Source organism: Mirounga angustirostris, unplaced genomic scaffold (genome assembly GCF_029215605.1).
Source record: "Mirounga angustirostris isolate CCGP_5_RB_7025 unplaced genomic scaffold, mMirAng1.0.hap1 SCAF_2, whole genome shotgun sequence".
Lineage (NCBI taxonomy): Eukaryota > Metazoa > Chordata > Mammalia > Carnivora > Phocidae > Mirounga > Mirounga angustirostris.
The window spans coordinates 117,790,129-117,808,036 of NW_026991710.1; the positions used below are offsets into that span (position 1 = coordinate 117,790,129).

The window sequence follows — 17,908 nt, forward strand, 5'->3', positions numbered from 1 at the left end:
GAGTTCCTCTTTATACTCCCTACTCTCAGCATAGCAAATTTAAAACATAAAAGGATTATATAATTGTACTACAGGATTATCTCACTTTCAATTATACAAAGATCTTGTGTAATAATTGAAAGACCCTTGAAATAGAAGTTTGTTTCTACTTCTTAATTTGTCAAATTGGCTGTATACTTTGCCTTTCTGAGTCTTTTCATGAACAATAAAAAATATTCAATGAGGGGCGCCTGGGTGGCTCAGTCATTAAGCGTCTGCCTTCGGCTCAGGTCATGATCCCAGGGTCCTGGGATCGAGCCCCACATCCGGCTCCCTGCTCAGTGGGAAGCCTGCTTCTCCCTCTCCCACTCCCCTTGCTTGTGTTCCCTCTCTAGCTGTGTCTCTCTCTGTCAAATAAATAAATAAAATCTTTAAAAAAATATATTCAATGAGATGATCTTTACGTTCCCTGCAAGATCTGAGATTCTCTGATTTTATTATTATAGTACATGTCCAGTTTTCATTACCAAGTTGAATGTTGGTTGCTTCTATGGAGCTTCACATGTCTAATGCTTTAATTAGCACCTTTTGAAAAAACGTTGAAGTGTGGAAAAGTTGTATTGCTGCTGCAATGTGTGTTAGCAAGGGGATGCAGGGATTATACAAATACACACTTGCATAAAATATTCCTGGAGGTATAAATAAGAAACTAATACTGGTTGCTTTTGAGAAAAGGGGCTGAGGGATCAGGAGTTGTGGGCGGGTAGGGGTGAGTTATTTCTCAGTGGAAGTTGTCCTTTGGACTTACATTCTACTCTCCCCTTGTTCTTTTCTCCTCCAACCACACTGGCCTTGCTCTTTCTCCCATTTATGAAGTATCCTCCTTTGCACTTGCGGTTCTAGTGCCTGGAATGCTCTTCCTCCAGGTACTCTTAGGTTTAGGACAAAGTCCCAACTTCTTTTTTTTTTTTTTTTTTTTTTTTTTTTTTAAAGATTTTATTTATTTATTTGACAGAGACACAGCGAGAGAGGGAACACAAGCAGGGGGAGTTGGAGAGGGAGAAGCAGGCTTCCCGCGGAGCAGGGAGCCCGATGCGGGGCTCGATCCCAGGATCCTGGGATCATGACCTGAGCCGAAGGCAGACGCTTAACGACTGAGCCACCCAGGCGCCCCAGTCCCAACTTCTTTACTCAACATACAGAGCTCCCCTTTTTTTGCCGTGTACTAGCCATGGGCAAGTCATGAAACGTAAACCCCCTTTCCTCATCCATAAAGTAGGGCTATTAATAATTACTTCGCAGAATTAAGATTAAATGTGGGTGAAAGTGCTTTTGCAACCTTGGTGCTCTGAAAGTTACCGAAAGTACGCTGTTTCTCCCGTGAGTTCCCGGAGTTTAAGAGTAGGACACCGTTGCAATCAGCGCAAATGACCTGAGGTTTAAGGCGAGAAATACGCCCAGAGCGGCACTTTTGAGAGACCGACCTTTGGCGCTGGGCGTGCCTCCAGGTAGCCGTTGCCAGGGAAACCGTTGGGCGTCCTTAGAACCCGAGCACGCGCGCCAGCGACTCAGCGCTACCTCCTTCTAGCGTTAGCAATTGGTGGAGCTCGGGCCAATCGGAGTGGCGGGAGGGGCGGGGCGGGGGGCGGGGCGGGGGGCGGGCAGTGTCCCCGGGAAGGCGTTCCCGCGGCCTCCCTCCCCGACTTCCGGGTCGCGGTGCTTGCAGGGAGCGCTGCGGGAGTAGCGTCGTTTCCGTTGCCGGCTGTTTGCAGTTGGGGAAACCGAGGCACCTCCAGCTTCCCCCCTAGTTCTTCCGCTCCTGTGAGGTGGCTGCTGTTTCTTTTTCTCTCGCCCCGCGCTGCTTTGGTGCGGCTGCGCTGAGGGCGCGCGGGCTGGTTGAGCCCCTCGGTGTCCTAAGGAAAACCGTGGGGTGCCCAGGCCGGTGGGGCTTTGTGCGAGCCGTACTTTCCCACCCGCGGGCAGCGCGCGACTTGGGCTCGGCCGGGCTCCGGAAGGGGGGCTCCGCGCAGCGACTCCCCGACGTCTGGGGAGCTCAGGCGCCTCGAGGCTTGCGTTCCCCGCGCTCGGCAGTTCTTGTTTCTTTTGTCCCATGGAGCGCGGACTGCCGATCTCTGACGATGGGCGTTGCTTCCGCACCGACCTGCGGGCATTTCAAATTTGACAGTCCCTCAGGCCGTAGTCTAGAGATGATGTATCTATGGGAATGTTGAAGGCAGAAAGGAGATGAAGCATTTTTATTTTAAAATAACTTCTCACTTGTATTCCCCCCAACCCCCCTCATTTAGGAGTTCAAGATTTTTCTAATGGCGTAAAGATTCAGTTTTGTCGAGGGTGTAGCTTATTACTCTTCTTAGTATTTCTGCCCTTCACCTCTTGAATGGAAAATCAGTTTTTAGCCAGGGTGTGATCTACTCTGTTCAACTTTTATACTTCAATTTGTAAGCCATATGTCGTGTTTTCATTTGCTGGAATCTCCTGACTGTGGGACAGATGTAACTGGAATTAAACATAGGGGTTAAAAGAGCTCTTCATTATACAAACCATTCAGATGTATGGCATATTTAATTGTTGCTAAGTTGGGTCTCTTTTGTTCTTAAACTGTTGAGCCCCATTCTCAAAGATGAGAACATAGGAAACTGAGAAGTTGAATCTAAGTAGGTAGTTTGATTTTTACAGTTAATTCCTAAAAAGTGGTAAATTGACCATTTGACCATCCATTATTTAACTGATCTAAATGGTATTTATTACACCTGTCATTGTTTTCTTACATGCCTAAATACTACTACAAAATAGACCCAGTGGAATAACATGGTAGATATAATTTGGGATTTGATAAGTCGAAGTAACTATTTTTTTCCCATTTTTAAATCTAATTTAAGGTCATTAAGTCTGTCATATATTTCCTTCTCCAGGAAAAAAAAAAATGTTTATTTCTTTGTGGGAGTTCTTCTATGGGCACTTTTTTCGATTTTGGATGAAATGGCTCTTACGACAGATGACTGGAAAATGTGAATTGCAGCGAATTTTTGATACCTATGTAGGTGCACAAAGGACACACAGGATAGGTAATGTTATTTGAAAAAGAATAAATCAATTTTAACTCTGAATGAATGTTTTTTCTTAATATTGATAGTGACAGATGTACTCATTGTGTATCCTGATCCAGAAACTTAAATTTAGTTTTTTAATCTTTGAAATCCAGCTTTAAATGATTCCAACTCTAAAACTATGATTTTATAGAAAAAGAATCATAATTTAGTTCCACGTCTGTGCAAAGAATGATCTTCTGTGGCTCCTGAAATTCATCAGTTGTACCTTATAGTTGCAACCTATTTTCCAGAGAAAAATCTCTATACTTCTATGTCCTTTGAAATTTTCACTTAAGTGATAGGGAAGAGTATCTGAATCTAGATCAATTTTTATAGTCAGCACTTTCATCAGTCTTTTAGTCTCTTAGGTAATTCATGAAAGAACAGTAATAGGTATGTAGTGATCCCTGGGAAAGATTATTACATCAGAGTCTGCACTGTCCAGTGTTAGCCAGTAGCCACATGTGGCTACTGAGCCCTTGAAATGTGATTAGTCTGAATTGAGATGTGCCGAAATATAAAATGTACCCTGGGTTTCCAAGACTTTATATGAAAAAGGAATATAGAAATACCTCATTAATAATTGTTTATATTCATTATATGTTGATAATATTTTTGATGTATTGGGTTAAAATATATAAATTTTATGTGTTTCTTTTATTCTAATGTGGCTACTAGAAAATTTTAAAGTACACACATTGTTCACATTTTGGCTTGCATTATATTTCTTTGGAACAGTAGTTTTACTACTTTTTACCTTCTAAATTTCATCAGCTTTCCGTGCTTAATTGAAAATATTGCTTTAAATTAGAACACAGAGGAGTGAGAAATGTGGTTGAGGTAATTACTCTTTGACCAGAGTAAGGAAGACCAGGGATTGGCTACAGTTCACGTTCACTGTGTTAAATGGAAAATCATGACTTAACTAAATCCTCCTTTGTGTTGAACAAGTGTACTTCAGCTAAGTGAGATCTGGGGAGTGGGTGTTGGTATCCAAGGCAACATGGGAAGAATGAGAGATATAAGGAGGGAGTAAGCCTCAGGGCAGCTGGATGATTGAAGTTTAATTACTTCCCTAGTTTTTTTTTTCACAACTTTGTGGCTGACTTCAATTACTGCCTGCTCTTTTGATTTGCCCTTTTGGCTGCTCTAAGAACAAAGTACCTCTTGATAAGAAATCTTAGAAGTAATGGTTTATGTTTTGTACTATGGGGGAAGAACATATTAAGGCATTAATTTGTGGCAAAACCATTTTTCTTGAATTTCTCAAATTGCTGAGAATAAAGAGACTTAGTAAATGTGCCAGAAAAAAATGTTTAAATAGTCTAGTAAAAATGCTCTAGTCATTCTTGAAACAGAAGACAAGAATGGAGAAACTGCTTTTCTCTTTGTCTGGTTAGAAGATAGTTGGCCTTATAATCTAAGTCATTACGTTTTTGCCCCTTTGTTGTATGATTCAGTCACTGGCTCCTCAAATCCAAATGCTTACTCCGTGAGGCCAACAAATGAAGAAAATGTAGTAGATAGCACTTTCCTTGTATGTTCTTTAGATGAGTTTCTGGAACCTAAGCTATTGTGAGGCAGCCATGAATGAATATGCAGTGGTTAGTAGACACTTGGGGGTTTGCACAGAAACATGACCCTGGGGAAATTAGGATGGTCTCACCTCTTTGGCTCTGGTGTGTTGCATCAGGTTGAGGATCTTGGAATCATATCTAGTTCTCCATACTGTGAGGATAACATTTAAAAATGTTTGCTGTGTTACACATGTAGAAATTATATCTTCTAGAGCTACTAACTTATTACTGGCTTGATATTTATATTATTTGTTTATGGAATAACTCACAAACAACATTTAAGTGGTAACATTCTTTTTTCCTTTTTTCTTTATTTCAGAAAATTCCTTGACATACTCCAAGAATAAGGTAGGATTATATCAAGGTGGTAATTCTAGAAAACTTAACCTGGAGATACTTTTTCTTTAAAAGAATGCGTCAGTTTTAGAATTAATTATTTTTAATGTTCTACTAGAAGAATCTTTGCTGTAGAGTATTAACGTGAAATGTCCTACTTTAAAAGTATTATTTTTGAAACATTTTCTGTGTGTGTGTTAGTGTGCTACTCGTGCACAAAGAAGGTATTTGAATAATTTGTCCTTCGCTGAGGTTTTGTTTTTTTATTTTGCCTCAAAACTTGATGGCCTTTGGGAAAGCAGGTTCTTAAGGGAAAACCTCATAAACTGTGTCCTTCAGATAGATTCTTATTTGAGAGAATTTTGAATAGTTACTAAAAAAACAAACAAACCCTGAATCACATGCCTTTTGATCCAAAATAAGTCATACCTCATGCTATTTGTTAGCTTTTGCTGTGTAACAAACTTATAAAATCTCAGGGGCATATATAAGAAGACATTGTTTATTTCTTGCCTATGGTCTTTGAGCCAACTGGAGAGATTCTTCTTCAAGTTGGTCCCAAGTTCAGGTCTGTTCCAGTTGTGTCATTATGGAACCCAGGTTGAAAAGGTAGTGGGTACTTGGAGAATGTTCTACAGTAGATCATTGAATGTCCAACCACACAGACATATTTTTTACGTTTCCTCCTGTTATGTCCATTAACATCCCATTAGCTAAAGTAAGTTCCATAGCCAGCCCAAGTCAAGGAGTAGAGAAATATACTGTGCCCACTACAAAGCCATGGTAAGCATGTGAGTATATAATTCAATTATAGGGGAATGAAAAATTGGAACCAGTGATTCAATCTGTTACATCAATCTGTGACATCTGTAGTAGTTCACAATTTTCTCTCTCTCTCTCTATATATAGATTATTTGGTATGGCAAAGGTAGAGTATGGGTCATCCAGGTCATTGTTTAAAATCCCATAGTAGATTACAGCCAGCATTAAACAAAACAAAAGAAATAGAATAGAAAATAATCAGATAACACTGGTTATAATAAGGTTAAATATTGTTTTATGAAGTTTTAATTTTAGTTATCTGTGTATGCATCTATTTATATTTTAGATATCCATAGGTATGTTTGTACTTGGTCATGATGTACAATGTGGGTAAAAAATAGAATCAAAAACTGTTGATTTGCTATTGTCTAGTGATACTGATAGGAGTTACTAATTCATGCAAAGTGGGCATTGTTGAATGTTGCAAGCATATCAGTTATGTTCTGGGGAGTGACCAGTAAAATAAGTGCCTTATTGATTCAGTTAACAGTCTTTTTTTATGAATGGTCAAGGTAAGAATAACTCATATACATGAGTATATATTGGGGGAACAGGAGTCTGGAGTCCTTTTGTTCAGAATCCTAGAGAGTGATTAATATTCTTGTTGGTTTTTTTTTTAATAAGAATGTAGGGATCTAAAAAGTTAATAAGTTGCTGGTTCTAAAAATTTATTCACCCATATAGTTCCTTCCATTAATTGAAACTTAGGATGCAGTGTCACCAAGTAACAATATCATAAATTGTGGAAGAACCTCTAGAGAAGTTCTGAAACTAGCAGCTCAGTGTCACAGCTATCTGTGTAACTGTTGTTACTGCAACTGATTGTAACAACAGTTTTGGTCACAGATTTTACTAATGGGATTTTATGTGTGGTATAATTATGCCAAATTTAAGTGGGATCATACATAAGATGTTGCTTTTGAAGAACTCCAGTGCCATGGTCAAAATCCTTGACCAAAGATTTGAATGGTGCTATATGTTCAATATTCCACAGGGTCTTTGGGATACACAAAAGAAATAAAGAGCAGTGTTGAATGTAATTATGAATAGGCATTTAGAGAAGGTATAGATAAACTTTATTGGGAACTTTAAGGTCGAGGTAATGAGTTAAAGAAAAATACAGTGTTTATTCTTTTTTATCTGATTTACTGACTACAAAAGCCCACTTGAAAAGTAAACATTAAAATTGTATTGGTAACAATTTTATTGGGATGCCTGGGTGGCTCAGTCGGTTAAGCATCTGCCTTCAGCTCAGGTCATGATCCTGGAGTCCCGGGATCGAGTCCCGCATCGGGCTCCCTGCTCAGCGAGGAGCCTGCTTCTCCCTCTGACCCTCCTCCCTCTCATGCTCTCTGTCTCTCATTCTCTCTCTCTCAAATAAATAAATAAAATCTTTAAAAAAAAAAAAGAAAGAAAGAAAAATAGCCACATGATTGTTTTAGGATTATGGATATTAATATGAAAGCAGTCTAAAAGAATGCCTAGTACATGATAGGTTATGCAACAAATAGTAGTTGTTAGTAATATTAATGATGATGGGATTAAACCAATATATTCTACAAGATTTTTAGAAGTTTAAAATATTCATGAACACTTCTTAGGTATTTAAATACTTAACATTACTGATAATTGCTGTGAATAATAGTGATTTTAATCTATTAAGGCCGATTCCTTAAGGCAGTGATAGTATGATCCTACTGGGTTGTGAACTATTTCATAGTGGAAATTCTTTGATTGTTAAACATTGAGTCTCGTTTACTTGTATTTTAGGCTAAGGACTACTTATTAATCTATATTAAGGGTTACTAAACTTTAGGATTTATAAATGAAAATGTAAACCGTATTAGAATTTGAGCAGTCGAATTCAGTATTGTGCTAACAAGTCTGGCTGCTGTGCAGTGTATGGTAATGTTGCAAAGCTCCACAGTCCTAATGCATATACAGGTATTTGAAACTGAGGGAAAGAACACTTTGTCAATCTAATAGTGTTTTTGACTGGCTGTGCTTTTCAATTTGCAGCTGCTATCTTAGCTTTTAAATAATAACATTCTAGCTGTTGAATAATAAATTAGTTTTATGGCATCAGTTTAGTTGTCTGTGGGTCGATGGTATGGCATAGTGATGTACATTTGCATTTTTTTTTTGTCTTTAATTTTGCAAAAGCTAGACTTTGTAAGTACCTAACCTTTAAGTATATAACCACATAGGCGTTGTGGTTCACAAATGAAACATTCATACTCTGTATGTATAATCTCCGCAAATTTACTTGCTTAGTGAAACTCACATTTGACATTTACTTCCTAGGAATATGTGTTAATCATGTAATTTGTAACCTATTCTCAAGGTAGGTGTGATAAAAAAAAGACTATTTTACTTTTATGTTCACCAAGTGGTGTTTTATAATAAAATAAAATACATAAGCACATATAATTTTTTTACAAAGTATATGATAAGTGATTCATATTTGTTGTTCTCTTATTCTTTATTATCACCTGCGTTTTCTTTAGTAAAAAGTAAATGACATTGGGAAAATAGTCTTTGGGTGCATACATGGTTTGAGATTAAAAAAGAAAGTAGAATTGCTGACTTTAGAAACTCTCTAAGTACTGTATATTCCAGTATTGAATATACCTTCGAAATGAACTTAGAAAATGCTGTAATGGTTTATATTTATCCTCCATCCAGGCTGCTATTTTATTTTTGATGAGGAAACAAAGACCTAACAAAAAGTTAGAGAATTAGCCAGAGACTGACAGATGGATAAAAAAGTAAGACCCAATTAACTGAATGTTGTTTCAAGAAATATACTCTAAACATAGATACAAACAAATAGAAAGCAAAAGGATACACCATGCAAACAATTAAGAATAAAAAAGCTGTTGTGTCTTTGTTTCAGAAAACATAAACTTGGAATATTATCAGTGACTGAATTTTTTTTATGATGATAAAAAGGGTTTATTTATCAAGAAAATAAAACAATATTAAAAGTATATGCACTTATTAACAAAGCTGCCAAATACTTGAAGCAAAAATTGACTCAACCTAAAGAGAGAAATATGTGAATCCCCCGTTGTAGTTGAAAATTTTAATACACTTCTCTCAATAATTGAAGACCAAAAAAATCAGAAGGGATGTATACCATTTGAACAATACTTTTACAATACTTTTACAAACAATACTTTGAACAATACTTTGTCTTGACCCAAATGACATTTATAGAATGCTACCCCCAACAAAAGCAATATGCACATTCTCAAGTACACATGGAACATTCATAAAGGTATGTCAATATATGGGTCTTTAAGTCTCAAATTTCAAAGGTTTGAACTTACACAGAGTATGTTCTCTGTCCCCCACAGTACTAACTTAGAAATAAGAAAAGTGTGACATCTAGAAAATCCCCAAATATCTGGAAATTAAAAATTTAACTCATGGATCAGAAAAGAACTCACAAGGGAAATTTAAAAAAAAATTGACTTGATTGATGTCTAAGGCCTCAAATCAATGATCTGTGTTTACACTTTAAACCAGAAAAGAGCAAATTAAACCCTAAGTAAGTAAAAGAAAGGATATAATAGAAAGAAGATAAATTAGCAAAATGGTAAACAGACAAAAATAGGAAATAACAAACTCAAAAGTTGATTCTTTGAAAAGATTTGATTCTTAGTGATATTAATAACGCCCTAGCAACACTGATCAAGAAAGAGAAAACCCAAATTACCAATATCAGGAATAATAGAGGAGGTGTCAGACCACAATCATTAAAAGTATTAGGGGATACTGTGAATCATTTTATGCCAATAAGTTCTGTAGCCTAGATGAAAGGGACAAAGTCCTTGAAAAATACAATTTATCAAAACAAAACGAAATTTAAAAATATAAATAGCCATATACCTAATAAATGGAATTTGTAATTAAAAAATTTTGCACCAAAAACCCTTCTTTACTAGTGAACTCTTAATCAAACATTAAGAAGAAATCATACCACTATTACATAAACTCCCAGAACATCAAGTAGAAAAAACACATTTTGTGAAGCCAGTATAACCCACTAAAACCAGACAAGGACAATATAATAAATGAAAATTATAAATCATCCTTCATGAACACAGATGCAAAGAGTCTTCATTAGCAAATTGATCCCAGTAATCTATAAAAAGGTTAATACATCACGATTGAGTCTTCAAAGTCAATGAATGTAACTCACCACATTAACAAAGTAAATGAGAAGAATAAGATCATTGCAATAGATACTGAAAAACTATTTTGACAGAACTCAGTACCCATTCATGATTAAAAACTAAGCTAGGAATAGAAGGAATTTCTTCATCCTAATAAAGGCCATCGGTGGAAAACATGCAGCTAACATGATATATAATACTGAAATATTGAATGCTCCCACATTGAATTGGGAACAAAGCAAAGATGGTTGCCCTCTGATTTTTTTTTTTTTTTCAGCATTGTGCTGGAGGTCTTAGGTAGTCCAATAAGGAAAAGAAATCTAAAATACAATGATTGAAAAGAAAGAAAACTGTTCGTTAACAGATGACACAGTTTGTGAGTGCAGAGAACCCTAAGAAGTCTACAAAAACTACTAGCATTATTAATATATGAATTTAGCGATGTCTCAGGACACAGCATGCTTCTGTAAGTTAGCAACAAGCTTTTAGAAAACAAGATAAAAGAACAATACCACTTACAGTAGCATTCAGAAACATAAAATATTCAATGATTAACGAAAGCCACACAGGACTTCTACACTAAAACTCCTTTTCCTAAGATAAGTAAAAAATGGAAAGATACAGGTGGTAGTCATCAATAGGAAGACTCAGTATTGTTAAGATGTTAATTCCCAAATTAACCTATAGATTCAATGCAATTCCAGTCAAAATCCCAGCAAGCTATTTTTGAAGAAAGTGACAAGATCATTCTAAAGTTTATACAGAAACGTAATGTACCTAGTATAGCCCAAGTAATCTATTAAAAGAACAAAGTTGGGGCGCCTGTAGGTGAAGCATCTGCCTTCAGCTCAGATAATGATCCCAGAATCCTGGGATCGAGTCCCACATCAGGCTCCCTGCTCAGCAGGGAGTCGGCGTATCCCTCTGCCTGCTGCTCTGCCTCCCCACCCCGCTTATGCTTTCTCTTGCATGCTCTCTCTCAAATAAATAAAATCTTAAAAATAAAAAAAAAAAAGAGTGATAAGAGTAGTGTCTATAGGAAAAGTATTTGCTGAGAGACTAGACAGTATTTTTTTTTTTTTTTAAGATTTTATTTATTTATTTGACATAGACACAGTGAGAGAGGGAACACAAGCAGGGGGAGTGGGAGAGGGAGAAGCAGGCTTCCCGCTGAGCAGGGAGCCGATGCGGGGCTCAATCCCAGGACCCTGGGATCATGACCTGAGCCAAAGGCAGACGCTTAATGACTGAGCCACCCAGGCGCCCCTAGACATTATTTCTAATGTGAACTCTGTCTCTAAGTTTATTTGGCCTTGAGCTAGTTCACTCAATCAGTTACTCATTCATTCATAAGAGTATGCAAGAGAGACAAAGCCTGGTGTCGAATCTGTAAAAGTAAGCATACAGTATCCTAAGTGCTCTCTCACTGAGTATGAGCATAAAAGGGAGTAGCCAACTCCGTGGCTGAGGAAGCCTTCACAAAAGGAGGTGATATTTGACTAGGTTTTTCATGTTTCAGGAAGCAAAAGGTTTCTGTCTATGGTAAAGGTACCCCTTTCATTAGCGCTGGGTTTTAAGGTTCAGGACCTTTCCTGTAGCCATATTACCTCAGGATTTGACCAATTAGACCTTGTTGACCATATGTGTATCCTTACCAACTGTTAAGTCTTTGATCATTTTCCTTCTCACTTTTTCATTTACTTTGAGGAGTCTTCTTTTTGTTTCCTTCCTTTTCTTCCTTCTTTTAAATAATCGTATGCATTGCTGAAACAAAAGTTTGCCTTTCTTAAGGTTTTTATCTGTTAAGTATCTCCGTTTAACAGTTATTTGTCAATTATCTTTTTTTATTATTATTATTATGTTATGTTAGTCACCATACAATACATCATTGGTTTTTGATGTGGTGATCCACGATCCATTGTTTTCGTATAACACCCAGTGCTCCATGCAGTACTTGCCCTCCTTAATACCCATCACCGGGCTAACCAATCCCCCCTCCCCCCTCCCCTCTAAAACCCTGTTTGTTTCTCAGAGTCCATAGTCTCTCATGGTTCATCTCTCAATTATCTTTTACACACAGGATATGAAAAGATGAACTAGATACAATCTCTGTGCTCAAAGAATTTTCCACTTAATATATAAAAGTAACTAATTTAGAAAGTAGAAAGCATCATAAAACGGTTATAGATAAATTACTATGGGGATTCCAAGAGAGGAGAGGTTAATTCCACTTGAATAGAATCAGGGAAAGCTTCTTGGACCTGGTATGTGAGCTAGCTTAAAAATGGGCAGCATTGATATGTTTAGTGATTGGGAAGGAACATTCCAGAAAAAAGGCCCAAGAGATGCAGAGGCATAACTTCAGGTATGATGAGAATATTTTGCCTGGGGCTATAAGAGATACCAGAGAGGATTTTGTTGGTAGTCTACAGAGGGATCAGAGTTAAAGAAACTTTTTAAGGGTAAAAAAAAGTCCTGAACTTGCTTGTTTGTTGAAAGAAGGATCCAGTGGACATTTATAGGGCATATAATGTAAGAAATCTGTTTTATGTGAATAGAAAAAAGACTAAGGATATTGGTTACCAGTGACTGTCTCTGGTGGTGGCAAATAATTACAAGAATATTTGAGTTCTCTTCTTTTTGCTCTTCTGCATTTAAAAGGTTTTTTGACTTCTGCACTAAAATTTTTGTACATGTATATGTAATTTAAAAATTTTATAAAAAGTATCTGCTTCACACGCCCACTATGGTGGGAGCTCATATGTTAAGAACTTATCAGTTGAGACCCTGTTGATTCTCAGTTGAGGAAGCCTTCTTCACATCATGCTGCTTCTCTTTTATGTATTTATGTACGCATGCATGTATGTAGGTATGTATGTATGATTTTAGCTCTGGTGAAACAAATTTGGTTTCATTTTGCATTGTATGTTGACTAAATACCCAAAACTTAGTGTTCTGTTTCAGCTCTAAGAGATTTTCCTCATTCTGTTTTCTTTCACATAAATAGGTTTTACAGAAAGCAACTCTTGTTGTCCAGAGTGAAGTGGACAAATGTGTGGAAGATATAATGAAGGAAAAGAATATTAACCCTGAGAAGGATGCCAGGTATGTTGTTTTTATGGTCTACTTTTATTGTGAGGTGTGGAGATCACACACAGTTAATTGTAAAACATTGGAGCTGCAGGGGTTTTAGAGCTCATCCAGTTCAACCCTCTCACTTCTCTAAGAGGAGGAATTGAGGAAATGCTTTCTCGATAGACAGAAAAAACGCAAGCTATGGAAGGCATTACTTTATTGTGATAAGAAGGTATGATTTTTAGAAATAATAACTTTCTCATTTTCAGTTTTAAAATCTGTATGAAGGCGTGCTTACTGCAGATATCTGGTTATAAACAGCTCTATTTGGATGTAGAAAGTGTGAGGAAAAGCCCATATGATTCTGATAACCTCCAACATGAAAAGCTGCTTCTCAAGGTAAATTTTTGTTTTCTGTATTTGAGCTAGTAAAGTCTGTGTGCAAATTCTAGAGGCTTATACAGTCATCCAGTTTCTTTGCCCCTTATTGTTGGTGAAAGATGTACCTATTTTTGTAATTTTCTGATAAGCCTCATTAAAATATATTCACATAAATTTTATTTTAATGCCTTTAATTCTGAAATAAATTATAAACTTATTAATAGAGGGATCTTTTCAACTAATGAGTCCACAAGCTTCAGACATTCCCCCTACTTCTTATATAAATCACCCGTATAAGTTAGGCATTTTTTTCAGCTTACTTTCAAATTGTAAACCTGACTGTCCCCTTTTCATATTATTATGTCAAATATTTTGGGATTTACGGAATGTGAATTGCCAAATAATGCCACCATACATTGAAAATTAAGAAAGTAATGAAATTTACTTCGAATTTTCCTAATTCTTATTTATAAAGTATAAATACATAAGGCCAGTGAGAGGCCAAAGTAGAGATTATTAAACCCGGAGTAAGCTTTCCAGATCATCTAGTCTGCCACCTTCATTTTAGTTTTAGGGATGAGGATTCTAAGGCCCAGAGGAGATGAAGTAATTTGCTTTTGGGCCAATTTCATTTTTAAATGGTTAAAGTCAAAGAACATAGCACATTGTACTTGGAGTTAGGAGTTTGTTATATCTAAAAATGCTGTGGGGCGCCTGGGTGGCTCAGTTGGTTAAGCGACTGCCTTCAGCTCAGGTCATGATCTTGGAGTCCCGGGATCGAGTCCCGCATTGGGCTCCCTGTTCGGCAGGGAGTCTGCTTCTCCCTCTGACCCTCCCCCCTCTCATGCTCTCTCTATCTCATTCTCTCTCTCAAATAAATAAATAAAATCTTTAAAATAAATAAGTAAATAAAAATAAATAAATAAAAATGCTGTGGAAAGAGACATCGATAATATCTAAGTAGCAGATAATATCTATGTAACAGATAATATCTAAGTAAACAGACAAGTTTTTAAAAAAACACCTTTTTTTCTGAGAAAGTATATACACTTCACCTTCTTTTAAAATTAAAAATAAAACTTGATTTTGTAAAATGAGGATAATGAGAAAACGTACCTCAAAGGGCTGTTGGTGTAGACTGAACCTTTATATTTAAAAGGTTTTAGAATGGTGCCTGGCACTCACTGGGGGTTGGCCACCATTTATATCTTCATTGTTATCATTATTCCCGTAACTCCTGACTCTTTCTGCACATTACCTTCCCTTTAGAAGGGGTAAGATACATATCCTAGCATTTTAGTCAAGGGAATTTTTATCTTGTTGATTCATTATGAGACTCAGTTTTAAAGGTAAGAGAGCCAGTTGCCGACGGTGAATCACTCAGCCACTGCATATACTCTGCAGTCTCCGTGGGTAAAGAGCTAAGCAGGTACATGTTTCTTTAAGTGTAGTTTAAGGACCACCTTCACTACCAGTGTCTTAATACTTAGAATTTAAGGTTCCACTTTGGCCCCATGAAATCAGAATCTCCAGGGGTAGAACCCAGAAATTTGATATTTATGCATATTAAATTTGACTATTACTGGTTTTATTGTGTCTCTCTCCACATCACTGAGGCTTTATCACTGGCATAATCAAACCCCTTGCTGAACCCATGGAGAGACACTGATGTGTTAGTAAAAAGAGAAGGGACCAGATAAAAACCCAATCTAATGATTGGATTAGCTTCAGGGCCAGAGTCCTGACCCTGTCTTAAAGTAAGGTCACAAGTCTTCACATTTTATTTTAGGTGACAGGATACTCCTTTCATTAGGAGTCCTTTACTCAACAATGCCTGAAATGGTAGTGAAATGGAAAAAAACATGCAAGTATTTCTGTTCTGCAAATATTTACAAACTTTTTAAACAACTTTTGTAAGTCTGCTTTGTTTGATGACTTGTGGTGTTGAATTTAGAAAATGATTAAATTTTTTAAACTTTGTTTTGCGTTGGTTAGTTTGTTGCTAATATTTGATTGCTGTTCTTAAGTGCTCAGTCTTAAGGAACATATTTACTTAAAACCAAGCCATATTATTTTTTTCTTTTAAAATTATGAAAATTCGTAAAATATGATCGTACAGATTGAAATGCTGTCAGTCTTATTTCTTCATGATTCCCTCCGTTTCCCTTCTTCTGTTTAGGGACCGATCACCCACCATTAGAGTGGAGCCTATTTAAGTATGTAGTGTTTGAGCGAAGGACCAAGTACCTAACACTGTTTTGTTTTGTTTTTTTCTTAAGGAGGCAGTTTACCAGTCCTGGTATATATATATATATATGTGTGTGTATATGTATATACACACACATATATATATATATGTGTTTGTGTATATGTATATATATATATTACTTTAGTAAATAAAGATACCTCATTGTTTTAGATTTCTGTGTACTTGTCACTTTTTTCAAATCTATTCTTAATATCAGTCTTTTAAATTGGAATAAGTATGCTAAATTTTTTAGGATAATTGATAAGTTCTCTAAATATAGTCTTTGTTGAACCCCTATGATTTGTCTACTAAAGCTGTTTAATTGAAAGCATTCAACTTACTTGTATGTCAGCTATGAGAAGAAAAATGTCTTAGTAAATTAAGAACATCGCTATTATTTGTAATATGGAAGTATGTTTGTACAGCTTTGGAATCTTCTAATGCCCACGAAAAAGTTGAAGGCTAGAATCTCCAAGCAGTGGGCTGACATTGGTTTCCAGGGTGATGATCCCAAAACTGACTTCAGAGGCATGGGCATACTTGGATTAATCAATCTTGTGTAAGTCAAATAAATTTTTTCTTCTTCTCTAAATGAAATGACCTGTAACCTCCAATATTGTTAAATTCTAATAAGAATTGATCTAGTCGTTTCACACTATCTCTGAATTTTAATAGCTACAGTGCTTAAAGTATTTACTAATGTGCTGGCAACAATATGAAGACATTGGAAACATATTTTGTGTGTGTGTGTGATTACTTACTGATATCTTTCTTCTTCCTTTCTCTTTCTGATACCTCTTAAAGAATCATGTATACTCTTTTCTTATTTGTTTTATCTTCTTGCCTCTTCTCTCTTGGCTTTCTAATTACATTTTGGGAAATATAACTTGATACTAATAACGTCTCTTCACACTTTTCAACATCTGTGATAAGTGATCTAAAGCCCTTTTCAGAGCCTATATGAACTCTCTCTTTTTTTTTCTCCTTTAATACTTATGCTTGGGCACATATGTGAAATCCCAAAATATGTAAATAAAATCAGAATTGATGGCCAAAACTATTCTAGAAAGTAAACTAAAAGATTAGTATGGATGTGGATATGCAAATTAAAAGATTTCAGTGTTAGTGTCTGTCCTTGAATTGTGATTTATAGACCATAAAATGCCTAGAATGGGAAACCTAACCATTAGCAAAGTTTGGATAATTGTTACTGTGAAAAAATTAGTCCTAAAACTGTGCTAAATATTAATATTGAGAATAACTAGGTCTGTCTGGATAAAGCTATTTTGGTGGAAAATAGAAGATACAGTAGGGTTTCAATATCTCTAATTTTTTCCAGTCATAAAAGTACTTAATTTTCTGTAATACCTAAATTTTATAAGTATAAAGATTATAAAGATTCCCTGTAAGTATAGCTGCCAAAGATACAACACAATACAAAAATAATTACAGGGGCGCCTGGGTGGCTGAGTCAGTTAAGGGTCTGACTTCGGCTCAGGTCATGATCCCAGGGTCCTGGGATCAAGCCCAGCATTGGTCTCCTTGCTCAGAGGGGAGCCTGCTTCTTCCTCTCCCCCTCCCCTCACTCGTGCACTCTCTCTCTCAAATAAATAAATATAGTCTTAAAAAATTAAAAATAATAATTACAAAAAATGAGATTGCCTGTTTTCTACTTTGATAAACTTCCAGTTGGTATTGAAATAGAATAAATGCAGTTTGTTTCCACTTGGAAAAATTACAAAATATTTTAAAATTCATTGTTTTTCAGAACACATAGTATCTTTGTTCTTAGCCTTTAGAGACCATCTTTCTTCTTGGTACTTGCAAACTACACAGATATTTGAACCTCATGGATACCCCTTCATTCATGAGTGATCCTTCAGTCATGGACTTCTAAATTAACAACCCTTGTTTTAATGGGTTGAAAATTAGCCAGTAAAGAAAAATCGAAGTCTATGGTATTAATCTATAGAAGGAAAATGGGAAAACTTGGTTAGAAATTTCTATGCTTTATGAAAATTTCAATGATTGTGACTTCTAAAATTTAAATGAGCCATGGAAATCCACTTTTTATTCTACTTCTTATCCTTATACAAACACCCAGTCATTCATCATATACGTATATGTGCCTGAGTACCAGTGCATCATGAGGTGACCCAGGAGGTTGAACAGAAGATTTAGTCCCTCTCTTGAAGAACT

At 36.2% G+C, this 17,908-nt stretch overlaps 1 protein-coding gene across 2 annotated transcripts in view; it reads left to right on the plus strand.

Annotated features, from left to right (window-relative positions):
- The first annotated feature begins 1,680 nt into the window (after positions 1–1,680).
- Positions 1,681–17,908, plus strand: part of ELMOD2 (ELMO domain containing 2) — a 37,255-nt gene continuing 21,027 nt past the window's right edge. The window contains exons 1-6 of one of the 2 annotated variants that reach the window (XM_045880407.3): positions 1,681–1,805; positions 2,913–3,065; positions 4,986–5,014; positions 13,013–13,110; positions 13,350–13,479; positions 16,135–16,268. In XM_045880407.3, coding sequence (XP_045736363.1) covers positions 2,924–3,065; positions 4,986–5,014; positions 13,013–13,110; positions 13,350–13,479; positions 16,135–16,268 — 533 coding nt within the window. In that variant the 5' untranslated portion in view covers positions 1,681–1,805; positions 2,913–2,923. The remainder of the gene's footprint in view (positions 1,806–2,912; positions 3,066–4,985; positions 5,015–13,012; positions 13,111–13,349; positions 13,480–16,134; positions 16,269–17,908) is intronic. The other variant, XM_064585086.1, reaches the window with a different exon arrangement.